The sequence below is a fragment of the Desmodus rotundus genome, chromosome 13 (genome assembly GCF_022682495.2).
Source record: "Desmodus rotundus isolate HL8 chromosome 13, HLdesRot8A.1, whole genome shotgun sequence".
NCBI classification, from domain to species: domain Eukaryota; kingdom Metazoa; phylum Chordata; class Mammalia; order Chiroptera; family Phyllostomidae; genus Desmodus; species Desmodus rotundus.
Window position 1 is genome coordinate 60,813,606 of NC_071399.1, and position 22,395 is coordinate 60,836,000.

Below are 22,395 nucleotides of genomic sequence, written 5' to 3' on the forward strand. Positions count from 1 at the left end.
TCTATTTTATTCCAAAACTTTGTATTTGTAATTAAACTCAATATATCTTTGCTGAATGAACTGATGGGCCAATTCCTGTCCAATCTTCCTTCATATGATGAATGACTAAGTCACTATCACATATTAAAGTCCTCCAATCTCCCAACATCAAAAACCTTTGAGAGGTCTTTTTCTCTATTTTCCTTTTAATGACAGCTCAGTTAGCATTTACTGCTGCGTAGCAAGAAATATTAAATTCTTATGAGAGTAAGAATGAAAACGTCTTTTCCACAATATAAATATGTACACTATCATATTTCATAGGCCTTGGAATGAGATTCAGAAGAATAAAGGATTGTGTAGGGGAAAAAATGATAAAACTATTAAAACGACTAGTCATAATTAGTACACACAAGAGAATTTAGTAAAGTAACTTGGTCCAGTATTACATACCAAAGGAAAAATATCTAGATCCTCCCTTATAAAAGGATCAGACAAAATATAAACTTTACTTTAGCATTTTTATAATATCTATAGACAAATCACAGTAGCCTTGGGGATAAAATGAATATCCATTAAAGATGTACTTTATAAAAACTGGTATGATAGCCTTCGTCTCCAAAAAGAGTTACTAGAGCAATATTGCGCTTACAATATTACATGCAAAAATGTCAAGAAACACAGTTAAGGTTGAGGATCTGTTTAATTTCATTCCCGAGGGTAAATGTATTAGTGCATCTGTACAAGAAGGTTGATAATTCAATATTCTCTATGTACTTTCTGACATTTCTGGTCTTCATTTTTCAAATTTATGCACCAAAATAAAGAATGTGTCTGGCAACTAAGATAGCTTCCTGCCTAAAGCAAAGTATTTACATGTGTCCTTATAAAGCTATCAGAAAGAAGTTCTTGCTGATATATACAAAATGGTATGGCAGTAGAAATCTTTTATGGAGCGAACAATATTTTCTGAGTATACCTAAGACACATAACTTCTTACTAAATGGCGACAACTAACCTTGAGCAAGGTCTTTCTTCTATTTACATTTAAAGCTTACAATTTTAAAACAATGTATTAAGAAGGTTATCATGTTTAACACTAATCATATAAACTGTATGTCTCAAAATTATTATAAAAGCAAATTTATACTATCTGGGATACATCCAAATCAAGTGCTTGAAAGTTTGCTACTACTTTCCCATAAAGAGTAAAAATTCTTACTGAGCTTAGAATATAAAGGTGGTGGAGTGAGGGGTCACTCAACAGCACAGACATCTATCAACTGTACCACTGATGACACTTAGTTTAAATGATCCATTGTTTCTCCACTAGACTAGGTACTTCAGAGCAGTGACAACATCATGTTCGCAGCTATAATCCTACCTGCAACCAAGGGCCTGAGATGTAATACTCTCTCAGTAAGTGTTCAGTGAACCTTAGGACCTTTTAGGAAGTTTACAAAGTGTTTTACAAGTTACTGCTAACTTATGAAAATGTGCCTACCATTTGAAGTCACATTTTATCTTAAAAGTTTACAAAAATGTACGTTTCTCTGAAGATTTTTTTAGGGCCAGATAACAAAAAAACAAAATAAAAGTAGAGCCTTTTTCAAGGTGCCAAACACACAGTGAATGTTCATTTAGGGGTGGTAGTAGTAATTGTTATCATTTCTCTGATGTAAGAAACCAGTCCTATCAATTCAAATTAGAGTAACTTCCAAAAATGTGAAGAAAACAACAACACTGCCAGCAAAAACTAAACAAAACCGAACAAAACGAAAAACTACCATAGGAAAAAATCTAATAGGTATGTTCTAAGAAGAGATAAAAGCACAAAACAGCATCTTCAAGAGAAGTAACGAACGAACAACTGGCTGGTTAGCAATACTACCAGGCTGAAGCAAATGAAGTTGGCAATATCTGATTCTTTTGACCTATGGAAATGATAATTTTATATGGTTCAACCTGATGTAAAATGAAGAAATGTTAATCAAAACAAGCAAATTAACCTTTCTTTTAAAATTTTTGAATATATTTTCAAACCTAAGTGCCTAAATTATATGATTTCTTAAGAAATACACAGATATTAAAATTCTGACTCTATATATTTTGTTCAATTAGTCATTCAAAAATATTCTTTTAGTTCTTAGGCCAGGAATCATTCAAGGTGCTAGGATTAGTAAATGAAACAAATGAAATAAATCTCTCATAAAATTTAATCTAGAGAGATGGACAACACATTTATATATACACACATAAATACATAATAAACTATGTAGCATGTAAGATGATAAAAACAATAAAAGCAGCACAGGGAGGGTCAGGGTTAGGTGTGAGGAGCTAAAAATTTTAAATATAACGGTCTAAAGTCCTCCTTGGAAGACGGCGTTTGTGCAAATGCCTGAAGGAGGTAAAGAAGAAGGAGGGAACAACAAGCAATGTCCCTGAGGCAGATTTGTACCTGCAGTGGTTCCCCAAATAGTTCCCGAAGTTAGTCAAAATTACTTACTTTCGTGGAAAATTCTGATGCTTTCTTTTCAGACTCTTCTACTTTCACTTGATCTATGTAAATATCTAGAATTGCAAGAACAGGAAACTTTAAATTGCAGTACTTCTCAAATTCATTATGACTTCAAAAGTTTAAAAAGAAAAAATAATCACTGAAAAGACTTAGAACAGTGCCAGTAATAAAATAAGCAAAATGGAGAAACATATTACGATATAGGAATGGAGACCTTTCTAAGCATAATACCAAGGCCATAGAACATAAAGAAAAGATAAACCCTACCACAAGTTTCAACTTCTATTAGGCAGATGGAGGAGGCAGTTCAACTGTGACACATAATACTCAAAGGTTTCTATCATCAGTCCATATATATTTTAGAGGAAGATTAGATCCAACACAAGATAGGAAAATGGGCAATAGTAATACACAGAGAGTAAGATAACAAAACTAAAAATTGCTAAACCATATGAATGAATATTTTATTTCCCTGATAATATGAAAAGATAAAATAGTTAATGACAAATAGCAAAGATTAAATAATGTCAAATTTGGAAGTGGCATAGAGAAATCAACTTGCCAACACAACAAATATAAATAAGAATCTTCACTAATGAGAAACTAGGCAATATGTACTAAAATTTAAAAATATGAATTTTTCTTACATACAGCAATTCTATTTCTAGGACTTTGTCTTTAAGGATGAATAGTCATTAAAATATTGTTTATGTTAGAAAAAACTAAAAGTAAATGCTCATAAGATTATTTAAATAAGTTATGATATAGGAGGTCTGTCCAGAAAGTATCCAGTCATGTATTATGAAAATAGACATTTATGGAAGAAGATACAAGATACAAAAAACATTGTACACAGGACAATGACGCCACAGTCCCCTTCAAGGTAGGCATGTTGGGACCTCACACAGTTCTCCCAGCATCTCTTCCACTGTTCAAAACACTCTGTAAAATCCTTTGTTAGAATAGCCATCAGCTGCCCTGTTGTATTTTGCTGAAAATCTCATCGATGGTCTGAAATCTCTTCCCTTTCAAAGGTCATTTTAGTTTTGGAAAAAACCAGAAGTCACAAGGTGTCACATCTGGGCTGTGCCAGAGCTGAGTCACCTGTGTGATTTGATGTTTCACCAAAAAATTCTGAACGAGATGTAATGCAGGAGTGGGCACATTGTCATGATTGAGCTGCCAATCACCAGTTGCCCATAGTTGCAGCTTTCTTCATCTTACTGCATCTCTCAAATGACAAAGAACATCGACGTAGTGCTCTTTATTAACTGCTTGGCCTGGAGGGGCATACTCATGATGGACAAAATCTTCCCAATCAAAAACCACAGTTATCATGATATCGATCTCGCTGTCACTTTGCCTTGCCTTCTTCAGGCGTGGAGAACCAGGAGACATTCATTGGGACGACTAGGCCTATTTTCTGGATCATAACCACAATTCGTCTCCAGTTATGACCCTTTTGAGGAAATCTGCTTCACTGGTAGAGGTTTGAATCAAGTCATTAGCAACTGCAGCGCGATGTTCCTTCTGCTCTGGTAGCAGTAGCCACAGAAGGAATTTTGCCATGACATGTTTCATGCCAAGACCCTGTATCAAAATAACAGACACAGTAGTTTCTGGAATCCCAGATCAGCTTCTAGTTCTCACACCGTCAGTCACCAATTCTTGTTGATTGCAGCCCATACACATTTAACATTCTCAGGTGTTCTGCTTGTTGCAGGCCTTCCAGAACATGGATCACTTTCAACAGACTGTCAACTATCTTTGAAATGTTTGTGCCACACTTTTATTTGCACTGCATTCATTGCATCATCCCTGAAGGCCTTCTGAATCATCCAAATAGTTTCTGCCGAGGAATGTTCAAGCTTAACACAAAATTTGATGCAGATTTGTCCTACTCGCTCAGTCATTTTGAATGTGACGGCCACAGAGTGCACACATTCACTCAAAGGCATCCACTATCCCCACTGACAGGTACAGGGAAGTCGTCATTGTTCATGCATGCACATTCCAGTCCACTCTCCTTGGCCAGGTTACATCGATGTCGCACAAAGCATTCTTTTGTATTAACCACGGCTGTACTTTTTCCAGACAGACCGTGTATATTCATATAATGGGATACCATGGCAGAAGTGATTTGTATGGATTTCCCATCATGTATTTTATCCCTCCTTTCATTTTTTAAATGAGAGTAATACATATGCATGGCTTTAAAAAACATTACAGAAGGGCTTATAATAATAAGTAATAGTGAACCAAATCATCTGTATTGAAAACTGAATCCAACTCCCTAAACACAACCTCTCAAAGCCCTTTTTATATTAGATTATTCTGTGGTTAGGTCCTTAACTCTAAATAAAATGTCCATGCCATTATTTCTTAACTTATCTATTTAAGACATTATAGATAACTTCCTGTTACTTGCTAAGGTGCCTGGCTCTATAGCACTGAATAAATAGGTAAACCTCTGACTCCTGTTCACACACAGCATCTCCGGATTTTCACTCTAATACATGAAGTTATCTATGCCACATACTTTCCTACATCTGCTCCTGAACTGCCCAGCCTTGTGTCTTCTCTCATCTTTTTCTTTCAACACTCTTCTGCATCTGCATTGTTCAGTGCCTAGACGTTTATTCTAAACATTTAATATCAATAAGTACCATAAATTCATTACTTGTATTAGTTACGTTTCCCTTACATAGCCAAGCAGTGTTTTAAGATTATAATTCCTTTCTACATTCTATATTTTGCAAGTATTGAATGTCAAAACCAGTCATCTACTCAAAAAAAAAAAAAAAAGTGTTCCTAACGTCCAGGAATAAATATTCTTTTCTGATACTATTCAAAAATCATTCCACACTTTGAATTTTACTTGAAAGCTTGAATTTTATCATTAGTCACAAATTCTACCACTCATTTTCCTTGAAGATACAGACACATTTCATTTCATTTTTAAGTGTGCACCAAACATTCAAGTCTGAGTAGTCATAGCTGGCATGACAATCACTCATTTGGTGTGAAAAAGAAGCCAGTTAGGGTCCCAACTCAGCCAACTACATGCGCATGTTCTCACTGCGCTCTGGTACCCAGCTCTGGTACGCAGCGGAAGTCCTTTGCGCGCACATCTCATTTTGTCACACAGATTAAGAAAACGATGTGTGCTCAGGGTAGATGTTTAATAGAATTAATATTTTCTAGGTCTTTATCAAGGACATTTCTATGTAAAAAAAAAATGACAGTTTTTATTGTTTTGTTTTGCTTTACTGGGAGGGAAGAATACAATGGCTAAAAACATAGTTTTGTGCCACTACCTGGTTTAATTACAAAGTGCCAGCAATTCTATCCATCTTTGGTTTGCATCACCAGGGCAAATATCAACACAATAAAAGACAAATAATGTTTTAATATTATTATGAAAGTAGTTTTAAGTATTTGAACTCCAGAAGGGGTATCAAGAACCTAGGAAGTCTACAGGTTCCACTATGAGAACAGATACTCTAGAGCTAAATGAGGGGGTAAGAAACAATAATCTTATTTCCATTTAAATAGTAGAGAAATACTCACCAACAAATTGACTTAAATCTAAATCTAGTCTTTTTCGATATGTGAAGTCTGGATCCATCCCATCTCTATGCAACACAATCTGAGATACACACTCGTCAATTAATTTGAAGTACTGTTGCCTAAACCAAGGGAAAGAATAAGTGTACACTCAATTTATTAGTGTAACTTTACATCAAAACAAAATATTTTGGTAAGCTTGATTTCAAGGTCAATAATTTACTTTGTACGGTTTCAACAGTGGACGTAAATTTAACATGGGAGTGACAGTAAATACCATTACCTTATTGCTTTCCTTTGAACCGTTTTAAGACATTATATTTTATAATCCTTTAACCGATACAGTGTGCTTTAACGATTTCTTTACACAAGTCACAACCCTGACCTAATCAGTAAGCAATAAAAGAAAGAATATTGAGATACAGTGAGATATGTGCTCAAAAGCAGTTCTCAATAAAGGTCATCAACCAACCACTGTACTATACAGAAATAGCTACCACAATTCATTTTATTAATACAAATTTTTTAAAAATCGTTTCTAAAATATTCTCTGGCCCTGGCTGGTGTGGCTCAGTGGATTGGTTGCTGTCCTGCAAATCAAAGGGTTGCCGGTTCGATTCCCAGTCCTGAGTTGCAGGCCAGGTCCCCTGTTGGGAGTGCACGAGAGGCAACCACACATTAATGTTTCTGTCACTCTCTTCCTCCCCTCCCTTCCTCTCTCTGGAAATAAATAAATAAAATCTTTTTAAAAAATCTTTTAAAAATTCTCTTGAAGGTTCTTCAAACCATACAGTATAGTGTTTCTAGAATGTATGTGAAATGAAATTGAAAACTGAGACTGTAAATTATATACAATATCAAATAAATGTCTTACTCAAAAAAAAAGCTAGAAAAATTTAGTGTTATAATTTTTGTCCAAAAATTAAAGTTTAACTAAAATGCCCAAATAGGGTTCACGTCGTCATCCAGTTCAGTCCACTATGTGTGTAATGCGCTAAAGAACATCCCTTAAACTCAGGACAACACATGCGAAAGAAATATCTAGAAAATTTTATAAATCCAAATTAAAGTGTTAGAAACTGTGGGCACCATTCTAATGAGGTCCATCCCCAGCCACCTCCCCCACCCCCGCCCCGACTCATTTCTGCCCTCGAGGACATTCTGCTCCCTTTTCCTCTCCCAATCTTCCTTACCATGTATACGGTGTCCTCTCCAGCCACTTGGGCCTTCCTTCCCTATAAACTATGATCTATAGCCCTTGACCTTCTTACCCTACATCTAATCAACCATCCATTATGTTTAATAAAATTTATAACAGCTTAAGATTAGCATAAAGACTAAGGCTCATTAACTGTCTGAGTAATAATGTCCAAGACACTGTTCCAGGGTATAAAATCAAAGCAAGAAGGTATTATCAACTTCTTTCAAATACTCTCCCATTCTCTAATACTTTAGCCATAATCACATTTACACTCAAGGTACATAAACTACACGCACTCTTATATCTCTCCCATTTGAGGATTTAGACGATGTACTTCCATTCCTCTTATTTATTCAATGCTACCCTAACGTTGTTTTAATAATAAGAATATTTTAAATCAACAATATAAGCTACTTATGTCATTGAAAAAAGTCATTTCAGTAACTATTTTCCCTCCTCCATACTCCCAATTATGAGCTCATTTATAATCAAGCTGAAATTTTGTGCAAAAAATATTTCAGCAAGGCAATATTAGCAAAGAATGCGCATCTGATTTCCAGAAATGTAAGTTGAGAAAATAATCTTTATGAGTGATCTCGGTGAGTTACTGAATATGTCAGAGGCACATGGGAATAACATGAAGAGATGAACACAAATTGTCATTACTTAGTGATAAAAAGCCATTTTAGAGGATTTTTTAAAACCATATTCATTTTCTCTGCAATATTTTACAGAATATGAGATATTACCTCCCATGCACATCCAACTATATGGAGTTCTGCACATGGTCAGCCACTAATTATTTGTCGCAGAATTGCATTTGATCTTCTACTCCACCTTCTAATTATCTCACTGCATTTCATTTTTCTTGGTTGGCAGGGGCAACTTTGATACGCATTCTCCAGTGGAGTTCCATTGCAGTAAAATTCTCTTATGTTCCAAATGTAGAAGTGAACAAATTGTCTAATTTTGTTATTTACTAATTATTTTAAATGAGATTATTTTGCATTCTGAAATCTATTTATTCTGCACCTACTCTGTTTATTAAAAAACAAAATGAATTATGTCTAGTCAGATCAATAATTTAAAATGTTCACTAAAAAAATACATTCAGGTAATAGAAGACTTCTGAACGGGAAAATTCAGGTCCACCTGAGATAGCGATACCAAAAAATGAAAGCAAGAACAAGATTCATAGAACTCTAAATCAAAGAGTTAATTTTACTGTATGTAAATTAAAAAATGGATGTCTGAAAAAAATTATGTAAATGAACACGATTCTGACTCAATATTGTTATAAAAGCATGACCTCCTTATAAGAACAAAAACAGGACAACAAGTAATGAGAATGTTGCATCACGGGGAAACCCGTGGAATGGTCTAGACTGCAATGGTCACAGAAGAACACTGCCTTCAGAGCAACCACATTTGGAACACAGACCGAGGACCTGCAGCTAAAAGAGCCAACGAAACAGCAGCATTAGATGTGAATCAAATTTAAAAGGTGTATTCAAAAGATGACCCAAACAACTAAACTTCTGTGCCTTACTAACGTCACTTCAGTAAGGCTACAGTTTAATACTTCCCGAGACCCCTGATCCCACTGAAGTGATAGCATTGATCCCCCTGAACGTGTCCCAGCAGCACAGCTGCGCTTTGTAATCCGTTTTGAAATTAGACACAACCTCTTGTCCCCTGGAGCACCGATGAAGGAATTAAGGTCATGAAGTAAGATATAAGCCCCCAACCTCACCCACCTCACCCCCACAGCACTAGGGCCACATTCAAATTTTTGAATGCACACATCAGTGTTGAATTTTTGAAACTGCAAACAGCTTTAAACAACTGAAGGCTGACAGGACCAACCATACAGGGAGATCAAACAAAGGATGGGGTTTCTTCAGAGGAAATGGAAGTTTCAATTAAGTAAATTCAATTAAGTAAATCTGGAAGATAAATATAATATCCCAACTAGCAGGGCATCTATATTTTAAAATCTTATGTAATTAATGTATTAGTATTTTTATCTAGTATTTATAAAATGGTTAAATATTTAAATTTTTATTTTTAATAAAATATTAGAAGAAAATGAAGCATCAAAACAGGTCACTAAATTCATATTTTACAATACCAATGGGATTCCTCAATTCTACAAAGGGAGGAGATAGGATGGATGGTCTATACTCATCCCAAAGGACCTAACGCTTTAACATTTTTGACTCATTCTGTTCTCATGTTAGGTATATCAGAGTATACTCCCCGACCTCACCCAGAGGACAGTGCCTGAATGACACATGTCTAGCAAATCCCTCCTGCTAAAATAAGAATATGGAAAAACTTACTAACCACAGTATTTGAGAATGCAATCTCCGTAAATCTATATTGGTGGCAAAAAAAAGGTTTTACATTCAAAGATCTCCGCTTCCCTCATAAAATAGTAATAAAAGCAAGAAGAGGACATTGAAAACATTTATTGAGCATATGCCATGTGCCAAGTATTTGGCAAGGAGTTTTACCCATGTTACCATATTTCATTTTCATAGCAACCCAAGCAAGTTAGCTGCTAATATCCATATATAGTTACATGTAGGTAAAGTACAGAAGGGATAAACAACCTGTGAATAAGGTCAAGATGGCTCAGACATCCAAACTTGAAAAGTTGTTTGGCTTGCTTTTCTGACATATTAGCAACATTAAACACATCTATATTATTAAGACACTTTCTACCTACTTAATAAAAGCAATGTTTAAGTGCCCTTCATGTAACTTATAAAGAGAAACTCATCATCATTCCTACTGCCTAAGGACTAACCAGAAAATATCATCCGTCACTTGATAAACTAGCAATTTGTTGCTAGTTTGCATTTTTATTCAGATGAAAAGTTGTAAACAAGAATCTACTGGAGCTTTAAGAAAAAAACAGTATAATATTTTACCATCACCTATCTAAATATATGCTCACAGGAAACACCACGTTCTATGAATCAGTATTATGACAAAAATGAAAATGTTAAAAATTTATTTGCTTGCCCAAATCAAACATCAGGTGAATTTCAAAATTAACAGAATTTTATCGGTGAAAGAAAACATTAGAATATAGCTTCCTCTTACCTTATAAAACAATCATTTCGAATCAGTAAAAGATGCTGAAGAATAGAAATAAAATATTTCTCTGCTCTAGTTTCCTTAACTGTGCTCCACACCATGTTGTAAACATCATATGCATCAGTAAATTGATTAAGGAACATGTCGATTTATTTATCCTCCACACTGAACTAAAATGACATAGAATCTGCTATGTAAGACTTCTAAAGATTACTGTGTCTTACCCTAAAAAAGCATCGTTTATACTCACTATGTGATCAAAACCAGGTAATTAGAACTGAGAGTAGAGGGAAAGTTGTGTGCAAACGATGCCCTGACACTCCTCGTCTTCTCCTCTACTACTGTCTTCAACCGATCTCCCTCTACAGAGCCAAGATGCTGCTGGCAGACAGTGCACTGGGTTTGAGGGGTCGGGGGGTGGGGGGTTGGCTGAACCAAGAGAGCATTACCTACCAGGGAGAAGCCCTAGTAGGGGACTAGAACCCAGCAGATCTCTGAAAAAGCACAGACATCTGCAGACCCACAGAATTAGCAAAATCCCATTGAGTATATACCCAGGGTGTAAGGCAGGAGCTAAGCAGAAGGCAAAAGTCTGTCCCCTAATTCCTACTGCTGGAAAGCATGTGGGAAGGGGGCAGGTACCAAACACAAAAAGACAAGAGAACAGAATACACACACACATAAGAGACTGGTCTCACAGAATTCATTTGTAGGTTGTAACATCCGTTTACTTATGTGTATATTCATAAAAATCACATGTTAATTAACTAATAAAATAAGATAGGTTTATACAATTACCCTTCTCATTCATAAAGGTTTGATTTTATATTGTTTATATAGAAGTGGCTTCAGGAGCTTAATATTTTATGGGATGGAACTTGGTTGAGTTTTAACAGTAGTTTATATATCTGTCTAGACTTTCCAACAAAAGGATATTCAAGTTCAGCTCTAATATCTTCCAGGCGATGAGACAACTCAATCAAGTCTTCTTCCTTGTGCTCATCAAAAACTTTAAGCTGGATATCCAGGCCATCATTCTTAATGCATTTTAAATTCTAGAAATCACAGAAATTATAATAAAATTTTTCCATCGTGCAAAAAAATTAAATACAAAAAAATAAACCAACCACTCAACTTGATTTATACAATTCAAACATTTAAAGTGTAAAATACTCAGAAATCTTATCTAGATTTAAAAAATAGATTTTAATATTCAAGTCCTTTTTCCCCACAGACAAATTATTCTCGAAGGTAATTTATCTAAATTTCCCCCTACTCAAGTACTCCTCTAATTTAAATATTAATAAGGAGACTGCAGGGCACTTACTGGCAGTATCTCTTTCAGTCCACAACGCATAAATTCATTTCTGATGTGAAGCCTGAAGTCCAGATCATCAGGAGATGTAACAAGGGCATTGATGAGCTGCATGCATGCTACCTACAGTAAGAGACACAGCCAAAGTTAGACTTGCATGTGACCTTCAAAAAGGTGGGTAAGAGACCTGGAACATCAAGGTTTTCCTCCAAGTATTATCAAATATCTTCCTTCACAAGAGAGTCTATTAAATCAGTGATTCTTATGTAAACTATTTTAATCAACTCTAAGTTGTATAAAAATTACAGTTTCAAGTGGAGTCTTCACTTTTCAAGTCAGAGGTTCCTGTGGGCATGGAGGGGTGGAGGAACATTAGGCATTGCCACTGCTCCGTAAAAACATTTACTCTAACCAAAAGTTAAGTTCTTGTCCAAAAATGTCAGTTCGTACACATAAACCACAAACTGAACACGTCCTAGTTGACAAACTGTAAATCTTTAATAGATGGCTAACACATAAAATAGGAAAATAAAGTAATTTTCCATTCATCAAGAGAAATCCAAAGTCCCCAAGACTTCAAAGTCAACACATGTCCTGAATCTGGTCAATGGGGTTGTTATAACCAGAAACTATATTACAAATGCTACACAATTAATGACTAGCAGTTAATTTACCAGGAAATAGTTCTTAGCTTTTGGCAAAAATTCAAAATCACTGTATGTTATGACGAATGCATAAAGAAATAACATAGCTAACTATATTATTTATTATTTAATATATACCTTAAATGATAAAAATTAAAATGCACTGTATTTTTTCAGTTTAGGTTTAACACTCCAACTTTCAACCTCTCCATTATTTTAACCCTGGCCTGAAATACATCATTCATCATCTGAAATCTATAAAATGGAAGGAAGAGGGATTGTCTCTGGAGAAGCAAAAGTATGCTTTGTTGCTGATGGTATTTTTCTAAGTCTACATTCTACGAAAATCTAGCAAGAATGATGGGCCTTCTGATCAGTGTTTAAGCTCATGCTGTTCCCTAAATTGTCTTTCTCCATCCCTTAAGGCAAGGTTTCTATGAATTTAAAATGCCATTTTTAGGTTAAGACATCAGTAGGGGTCTCAGTCCCTGTTGGTCAAAATATATAGTAATTGTTATATTTTATATCTAAATGCTAAAATCTAACCAGCATCCTTCTACTGTCAAAACTTAAGACTGTTTAAAGTGGGGTTGAGAAATGTGCCAGAAGAGAGGAGAAGGAAAAACACTTTTTTTCGTACAAAAAGGAAAAACTGAAAAAAGAATCAATCTTTCCAGCACACATTCACTGAACTGTAACCAGTTCATGTCAAAAAGTCAAGTTTAAAATGCTTTCTTTCCACTTCCTTCCCAGTCATTACCTGGTACCCACAAATGTTTTTCTCAGCAATACTACATAATTTTAAAAGATCTCAAAGAGCACATAAATAATGGTTCTGTGCATTTAGAGAAATTAAATCAGTCTTAGTCACCAAGTTTCTGGAAAAGATGTAAATTAAAGACTACTGAAACAAAGCCACAAAAATTAGCAGCAAATGTCACCTAAATGGAAAATAGATATGTGTAGAGAAATAACAGTATGAAAATGCAGGGAAAAAAGAGAAAAGGTTCATCCAAAGTACTTCCAGGAAATATTCTAAATGACAATTCACCATAACAGGAAAAATAGAAAATTGACTGAAGTCGAAATGATGAATTTCGTTCTATAAAATATCCTTCTCAATTCTAATAATAATTTGCCATCATGACCTATAGCCACTCTTTGATTAATTTATACTGTTTATGTTAATTATGCAAAGATGTCTATGAATATACATAAGTATGCAGCAAAATGTATTATTTCTTTACAGATAAAAAATTCTATAATCAAGCTAAAAACCAAGGAATGAGTTTCTTTTACATTTTTAACACATATACCATCATACCACATAATTTCACACTAATACAACATACCAGCAGAAGTGGGTACCAAATCAATTCCAAGAGATACTAAAAAAGTTTCATGAACTATAACAGTAAACAAGACAAGTTGCCTGCCCAAATGAAGATAAATAGGTACAATGATTAAAAATTTACTATATACTATGAGAGATATGTTTGGTATATAATGGTATAAGAGGGTGCAGCTAGGGGGCCCCCAAAAGAAGGATTTGTAATGGGGTCCAGAACTCAGGGTGTCCAGGAAATACTAAAAAGATGGGATATCCTTACCCCCATAATTCTGAACTGGGGGATGGGACACATGGAACAGGGCCATTGGAGTTGTTTTGCATAGCAACAGTTTTGCAAATAACCTCTAGAAAGGTCATTTAAGATATGTATAACCTTTAACTGGTTTCATAGATATGTTAAATAGCTGTGGCCATGCTTTGAGCCAGGGAGATGGGAGTGACTTCCACCCAGGATGTAACTGGGAGGCAACTCCCCCTGGTTGCAGAGCCTATGTAAGAGATTGGAAATGACTGGTTCCACACCACAGGGCCACGCCTGCCTGGACTTACTATGGCAGCCCAGTAAAGCTGGAAGAATATGGGAATGCTGGCGGGTGTAACTGTGGGAGGAGCCGGAAATGGGGCTGCAGAGGAAGACTGGCGCTGGAATTTAAACCCAGACACGGAAGCCATGACAAGAACCACTCGGCTTTAGGAGGGGAAAACCACACAGCTTTGGGGCTCCCTTTGCCACAGCTTAGGAAGCCAGAAAGCAAGATGTAGCAGTGATGCAGAGCTCTCACTTAGCAGTTTGGAAGAATGCAGGAGAGACGCTGTGGGAAGGAAAGGGGTGAAAGGGGTCTCACTGGTGGTCCATGAGAAGGTGTAATGTGGTTTTGGATTAAGAACTGGAGATCCCGGTGACACAGCTGATGATGCTGGGAATCGAGGGAGGCCTGCCAGTCAAGCAAGGATTACCGAGAAGAACCAGGGGCTACCTGAGCCATTGACCTCTATTTCTTTTCCTGAGATACGGTACTCCGGACCAGGCAGAGGGGGGAAAGAAGGACTATGTGTGTTTGTGGGTGTTTTAAGGGACTGTGGGACTTTAATGAAGACATTAAATCATTACCCTTAAGTCTGTATAACTTTTGTATAAATAATTCCATTCCTTTTCACCAATCTCTGACATGGAGAGTTGTAATTCCCTGGTGGTGGGCAAAGTGAACCTAGGGGACCCCAGGAGAAGGGGGGGTCCATTCGACAACATTGCGTGACCCCTTCCCCGGTAGCCAATCCGGGAAAATCCTGGGAGACCACAAGCGTAGTAGCTTTAAAGTAATACAACTACTTGTACATGCACAATAAAAGCCCACCAAGACTAGCAAGGAAGGATCCACCCTGTAAGAATAGAATCCCTCCAGCCCATGAGGTCAATCTCTGCTTGTGGAGTTGGCCTGTTCCCACGTTCTCTGCTATAAATTCTGTGTGTTCGGTTCAATTTTTTGTTCCGATCACCAAGAACCTGGTTACCTGTGCCCACCTGTGACAATGGGAATATGGAAAAACTAAATAAAAACAAAGACAGCTTAGTAATGGTACAGACTCCTAAGGATTAATAGGAAGGCAGCCTGATGAAGAGGAGCACCAAGATGTTGCAAGCAGAGGGATTAACATGTTCAACAATATGGGCTCTTTTGCTGACTTATAAGAAATTCGGATTCCCTAAGTAGTTTGTAGGATGGGAAGGAGGAGAGCAGGGGAAGGAGGAGAGCAGGGGAAGAAGTCAATGGAGATGAGTTTGAACAAAGAGACAGGGTAGATGAGGCACCAGATGCAAACAGAAATAGTGGCCAACGTAAAGGATTTTATGCAAAGAGAAGTCACTAATAGAGGCAAGTTAAGAATCTATTGCAGAAGTAACTTTGATGAGCAATAAGGGAGAGCTTAAACATTTGAAATATAAAGAAAAACAGATACAGTGTAATGGCTGGATGGACAGGGGTTGACGACAAGAATTTACAACAGTACTGCTACCTTTGTTATTCGAGTAACAGGAGGTGGTACCATTAATACATAGAAAAGGCAAGGAGAGAAGTTTTAGAGGACAATAGAAAAAAATCCACTTTTAAAATTGTGAGATTGAAATGGAACCATTAAGAATCTCTCATTCATTAATAAAAACTAGTGACTGAGTACCTTACCCTATGTCACTTGGGGATATTAACAGAAACTCAAGGAAACAGTAAGTGAGATGGTCATCATAAAGAATTAATCACCATGCTCTGCTTGATGTTCCAAAAACGCAGCATATGATCTCCATTACTTTGCATTATGCCATACTTATCGCTTCAGTAGCAGTTCTGGAACTGACAAAAGTAAGAAAACAAGGACCTTCTGTCCTCTGGGGAGTATCCTAAGTTAACGAAAAATTCTATCTTTGGGCATCAAACTGTAGTTCACTTTCTGTTTTATTAGCGCATATAATTCATTCCATCAAAGCCTATTTATTGGTGCCTACTATGTATCAATTGTTGTTCTTTTGCTATGGATATAGCTATAAAAGAGAGAGAGACAGAGAGACACAGAGAGAGAGAGAGAGGGAGGGAGAGAGGGAGGGAGAGGGAGAGACGAGGGAGAGAACAGAGAGAGAACAGAGAGAAGTCAAGAGTTGAATCTACATTTTTGGGCCTAGTGAATTCAAAGAATAAAGCTGTCATTTATTTGTATGAGAAACACCATGAGGGAAATGAGCTTGGGAAGAAAGATCAGGAATTCATTTTTTGAAAATGTTAAATTGGAAGTATCTATATCAAAAAGAGTGGGGGGAAATGGATATAGGAGACTCCAGTTCAAGAAAGAGATTACCATAGAGAAATGAGGTGCAAAGCAAAAAGGACCCCTATATAGAGCTCGTTCCCCCACAGCCCTTGATTGGGGGATGGGGGAGCAGACCATAAGGCAATTGAGATACTTTTCATAACAATGGCAAACCAATGGCTAGCTAGTAGCTGTGCTGGCACCCTAAGGTAAAGGGTGTGTATGTGACTTCCACAAGGTATGGTGACTCCTGACTTGGGGGGGGGGGGGGGGAGGGACGGGATTTGTACCTGAGCTAGAGGCAAGGAGGTGGTTCCCCCTGCGTCACTGAGTCGCTCTTGCCCTGACTAAAGGTGACAGCCAAGTGAATGTATACAATATAGGAAACTGGCAAATGTAGCTCATTGTAGGGGAAGCCACATAAGAAGTGACTTAGGAAGCTCCAGGTCAGGATTCAAACTAAGGGCGGGCAGAGAGAAGATGCTGGTCCGCCATGAGGGCTGAGAGAGTAGGTAGCAGCCATGCTGACCTGTAGTAAAAAGGGCAGCCATGTGAGAGAGACTCAGCACTGCTGCTGGTAGTAAGAAAAGGGCCATGCAGGCAGAGTGTAGAGGAGAAGGAGCTATGATGTAGCAGGTAGGCAGTGTGGAGTCAGGATTCGGCCAGGGGGCCTGGTGTAGTAAGGGAGAGAAGGGCATGCTGCTGCTCTGATCGGGCCCACTCTAGCTGCCTCGGAACATACAGAAAGGCCACTCTCTCGGTGCTTGTGCCCTTCCTGGACTTCACAGTGATCCAGTGGAACGCAGCACATGTATCCTTGGACTACACATGGAGGCTGATGACAAGGTACCCCAGATCCTGAAGGGGAGAGCTTCTGGGATAGGATGGGGACTGAAGCCCACAAGTGTCCTTTCCAGAGAGGGTGGAGATCTGCTTGCGCAGCCAGCTTAAGCACACATAAGGACATGGGGCTTGGTTTCTGCTTTCAGCATCTTGGGGTGCAAGGGAAGTACTGGGTCTCGTGGGAAAACAAGGCTCTGGGCAGAAGTGCGCACAGCCCTCCCAAAGGTTTCACCCCAGTAAATAAAAACCTGTTTCTCTCCTCACTAATTGTTGGGTCACGCACCAAGCTCCACAGGAACAGGCCCATTTGCTCGGTTACAACTGCAATAGAATGAAAACACCAAGAGCTTCCATCATCCGGGAGGCAGCAGAGAGAGAGAAGAATAAAGGACATTGAAACACTGATAGGGGCAGATCAATTGTAGGTTTCAACTTGTAGGTTGAGGAAATAAAAATAAATAAACAAAATCTTAAAAGAAGAAGAAGATACACTAATAGGTGTGCTGACTGAGTGCCAGGCATGAGGCTTGCCCAGGTTCACAGGCCACCAGGGCAGATGCTTCCTCCACGGTTGTGCTAAAGGAACTGAGATGATATCTAACAAACAGCAAAGCAAGGATTCTTCAGAAAGCTCACTCTTCAGTCAACTTGTTCATCCTGGATCTAAGTAGATGTTCTTGCAAGTGAAATGATGGCTCTGCTACACTGAAAACAAAGCAGCTGCAGAAGCTAAATCCACACTGGAAACAAGTACCAGTAAAATACTTAATAAAAATTCTATCAGAATGGGTGAATAATACTTATTATCTGGGCGTGAAAGATACTGCTTAGACTGCTGTTCACCAATCCCACCCCATAGCAGGTATCATCTGTCTCTCTCCACACAATCAAATTTCACATTTATCAAGTTAAAATGAACAAATGATGCGTACAAAGAAATATTTTGCCTCCAGTGCAAATAAACTCAAAGAATTTAAATAAACATACTTTAATTCAGAATAAAAACTAAACTAAAACACTATATAATACAAACACAAAAATAGTCAAGTACATCAGATGATGTAGTACAATTTTATTTATACTTCCAATTATATGTTCTGTAAATGATACAGTAAGAGAACAAGTCAGAACTTGGGGTGACTGCATATATCCCACAGATTCAGAAAAAAAATTGCAGGATTCAAGAGGCTATCATTTACTTGAACAGGAATACTGAAAAACAAACTTGGATTTTTAAATATTTATTCAGAAACTTCTCCTGAGACATCATTAATTTCTTCTCTCTCCTCCCATAAATTTGGTTGGAACTGCCAGTATTGCAGTTTTCATAGGAAACATTGGCTGGCTTTAAAATCTTGAGTATAAGCTTCGTAAGGACAGGGGTGTATTTCATTCATCTTCATAGCTCTAATATCTAGCACAACCAGTGTGCAACAGTCACTGCGTAATTAACTGACTTGCTGGTTAATCATGAAACGTAGCAGTTACCTTGGAGGCATGAGTTAAGTTTATCTTTCTGGTGGTCTACTGTAACCTAAGTGAAGAAACAAATGATGCAGCCCTGGCCCGATAGCTCAGTGGGTTACAGTGCCGCCCTGATACACCTCGGTTGTGGTTAAATCCCAGGTCAGGGCACATATAAGAACCAACCAATGAATGCATCAGTGAGTGGAACAACAAATAGATGTCTGTCTGTCTCTTTCACAATAAATTTATTTTTTAAATTTTTTAAAAGAATTATGCACACTCAGAAAACTGGCAGGAAATTTTAGACAAAAATGTTAACCACTAGTTTATACTAAGTGTGCTTCATATCACAATAAGTTCACATTGCAATATTATTTTACTGTATTTTTAATGGCTATTAGCTTAATGGCATATTATTTACCAGTCCAATTTAATATGTTTGGTGTTTGATTCATAGTGATATATTTATTAATCTTACTGATACATTCATTAATCCTACTGATTTTGACCACTATGCAATAAAACTTGTAGTCAAAACAGAGAGGAATTAAATCGATCTCTGTATCCTTCTGGAATGCCCAACAATGGCTCTACAATTAACTCTCTCCCACACTCCCGTTCTTCATTGGTCTGTCATTACATGTGAGAACAACTTATTTAAAACTGAAAATAACTTCAGCTAACAATGACTTTTTTTTGAAGGGGGGGAGATACTTAAAAAAATAGTAAATCAAGATATGACAATTCATTATAAGACTTTATTTGATCTCAGGCAAAATTAACCTTAGGTGCATTTTTAGCTTTTAACGCCCAAGGGTGGAGGGGGGAGGGGTTGGGGGGGGGCAGGAGCAATTAAATTTGGCCAAATCCACAGAGCATTTTAACCTATGATTTGCCTAATTATTGCCCAAAGACAAAAATTCCAAATACATAATTTTAATTCAATTAAGGGTGACTTTTAATACTTGGTTTTTAATGCTTTAATGAACCTGAACCACTTAAAAATGAGGGAAATTGTAAATTTTTTAAATTAAAAAATTACCAACTTTTACCTACTTTCTCATGTTACAAAACTGAGATCTAATCAAATTTTCAAAGATCTAGTCTGTAGTTAAACTCCATGAAATACAACAAGATTGAAGAGTTCACCTTTTTTTTTTTAAGTTAAAAATTTTCACTGTCGCTGTGGCAGCCATAACAACACAACCCTTGAACTTTGGCTACAGTGAACATAATCTCTTTAAGGTGAAGAGATTAAGAATTAAAAAAGAAAAAACCCTCATAAACACAGACAACAGTATGGTGATTATCAGGGTAAGAGGAGGTGGGGAAAGGTAGAACTGGGTGAAGGTGTGATAAATGGTGATGGAAAAAGACTTAAATTGGGCCGATGAACACACAATACAATATACAGATGATATACTGCAGAATTGTACATCTAAAACCTGTATAATTTTATTAACTAATGTCACTTCAATAAACTCAATAAAAATAAATAAATTTTGGCTCAAGAATTCGCAAACTACCTTGTCAAGTTCTCCCTAGAACAGCATGGCAACATGAGATGTTTCCAACCAACCAGCCTCCCTCCCTCCCTCTCCCCCTGCCCTCCTTCCCTCCCTTCCTCCTCCCTTCACCTAACTCCCTCTCCAGGTTCCCTCACAGGCACGTCCCCTGTTGGACCTCATAGCTCTTGCTCTCAGAGGATGCAGATTAACACAGCCTGTTCCACAGAGAAGGTTTCAACAAGGTTATCATTTTCAAACTGTCTGATTTATAAGTTTATAACTAAAACTTCATATTTAACAGAGCACTTCCACATGTTCTTGTTTTTCTCTAAATGTGAGCACCCTCTTCACTTTAATTTGTAACCAACCATGAGGTACTTGTTAAGACCATATGCATGTCACATACCTAAACGTGTCTGGAACATAATTTTCCTCTAGGAACAGTTCCAGAGACATCAAAGGCTTGGATTATATTTCAGGCTTTTGTCTCTTTGGAAAACAGAGTTGGAAAAAGTAGGTTTACAGTAGTGAGTAGACAAAACAGTTTATCCTTGTATCATTTATTACTTATTGTATTATTCATTTGTATTACAACTATAAGCCTACTTTTGCCCTCCACCATTTATTGCAGGGTACAGAAACACCTAGTAACCAACCACTCCTCTCCACTGACTCCGAGAAGGATGTATCTGCCCCCTGTTGCAACAACGTTATCACTAGATCCTAAGAACCTAATGATATGATCGTTGCACAAAGATGCACGTGTAATTAGTGCCACTGAACCATACCATTAAAAAATGGTTAAAATGGCAAATTTTACATTAGGTATATTTTAACACAATTTTTTAAAAAAGAACAATAGCTATGTATTTGAACAGAAGCTAAAAAAAGAGAGATTTGAGTTATTTATACTAAGCGAAATAGTAAAAATAAGTAATCCACAGGAAGACACAACATAAATCCTGCTATTTAGCAGTACGTAAAGAGTACTATACCAAATGAAACTTTGGGAAACCTGGGGCTAACTCGACAAAAGGAATTACGGATAATTTAAGTGAGCAAGCTCAGAAACTGAAGTTGCTACAGGTTCACAAAGCATCAAGACAAGAGGGCAATAATTTGCCCCTCTAAAGCAAGTTTCCCCATGCCTTCCCTTATTCATGTTGGCTCTCTGACATAACCAATTCTTCTAGTCTCTGATTAAGAAGCTTTACAAAACATGTTTTCCCTTTAGTCAGTAATTAATATAAGAAAAATACTATGTAGCATCACGTAAACCAAAATTAATGCAGGCAATGAGGCCTACCTCAAGGGTAGGTGAGTGTATAGGAACACACCCGCAGTACCAGACTGAAGGAAAGTCAGGAAGGTGACGAGGAGCTTTGGTGGTCTGCTCCCTGTTGGAAGACAATTCTCCGCCATCTCTTACACTTCTGCACGTATTCTAAGTAGAGGCACTGATGGCCTTTCTTCTGGATGACGTTTTCAAGGATGTTTGGATGGCCAGTAACCTTGGAACACAGAGACATGTCTTCTCTCCAAAGCCGGGGGGAAGTCACACGCTCTGTCTAGTATAATAAAGACGGTGTCTCTTTGGAGCAAAGGGCAGGCACACGTACAGCCCACTGTAAAAGATTTAGGTTCTCAAAATTCAAAATTCCACTTCTACAGCGCAACTGCCATCTCTGCCGTATCTTTGGACAGTTCCTCTAAGACCAAAAATTGGACTCAGTTATTTCCAAAACTGAGAATCCTGATGCACTGTATGGGGGAGCCAGAATTCACTTGCCTCGTTCTCCAAAAATGCTGTGACTTGCACCTTAGAGGTGGTCATAAAAGATGTTCAAAAGGTGTTTCAGGAAATACCACCAGCAGACCCGGGAGCCCTCAGACAACTATGGAGGGCTCTCCAAGCTGAAGCTATCCTTGGCTAATCCGGGAAGCCTCCTGGAGAGAAAACTGATCACTATTTAGGTGCACCCTGCAGGCAGTTATCCCTATGAAGAGAGTCACCCAATTAGAAAAGGTGGCAAGAAGTGTGTCCCTGATTTTAGCTGAAATGATCAGTGACACCTCATCAGCTCTGGAAGGCACA

The 22,395-nt window shown here is 37.5% G+C and overlaps 1 protein-coding gene across 1 annotated transcript in view; it reads right to left on the minus strand.

Moving 5' to 3' along the window:
- Nucleotides 1-22,395, minus strand: part of DIAPH3 (diaphanous related formin 3) — a 455,761-nt gene that overhangs the window by 290,559 nt on the left and 142,807 nt on the right. Inside the window, exons 10-14 of the mRNA XM_053916803.2 lie at nt 11,701-11,807; nt 11,310-11,428; nt 10,380-10,496; nt 6,071-6,189; nt 2,489-2,553 (exon numbers count right to left, since the gene is read on the minus strand). Coding sequence (XP_053772778.1) covers nt 2,489-2,553; nt 6,071-6,189; nt 10,380-10,496; nt 11,310-11,428; nt 11,701-11,807 — 527 coding nt within the window. The remainder of the gene's footprint in view (nt 1-2,488; nt 2,554-6,070; nt 6,190-10,379; nt 10,497-11,309; nt 11,429-11,700; nt 11,808-22,395) is intronic.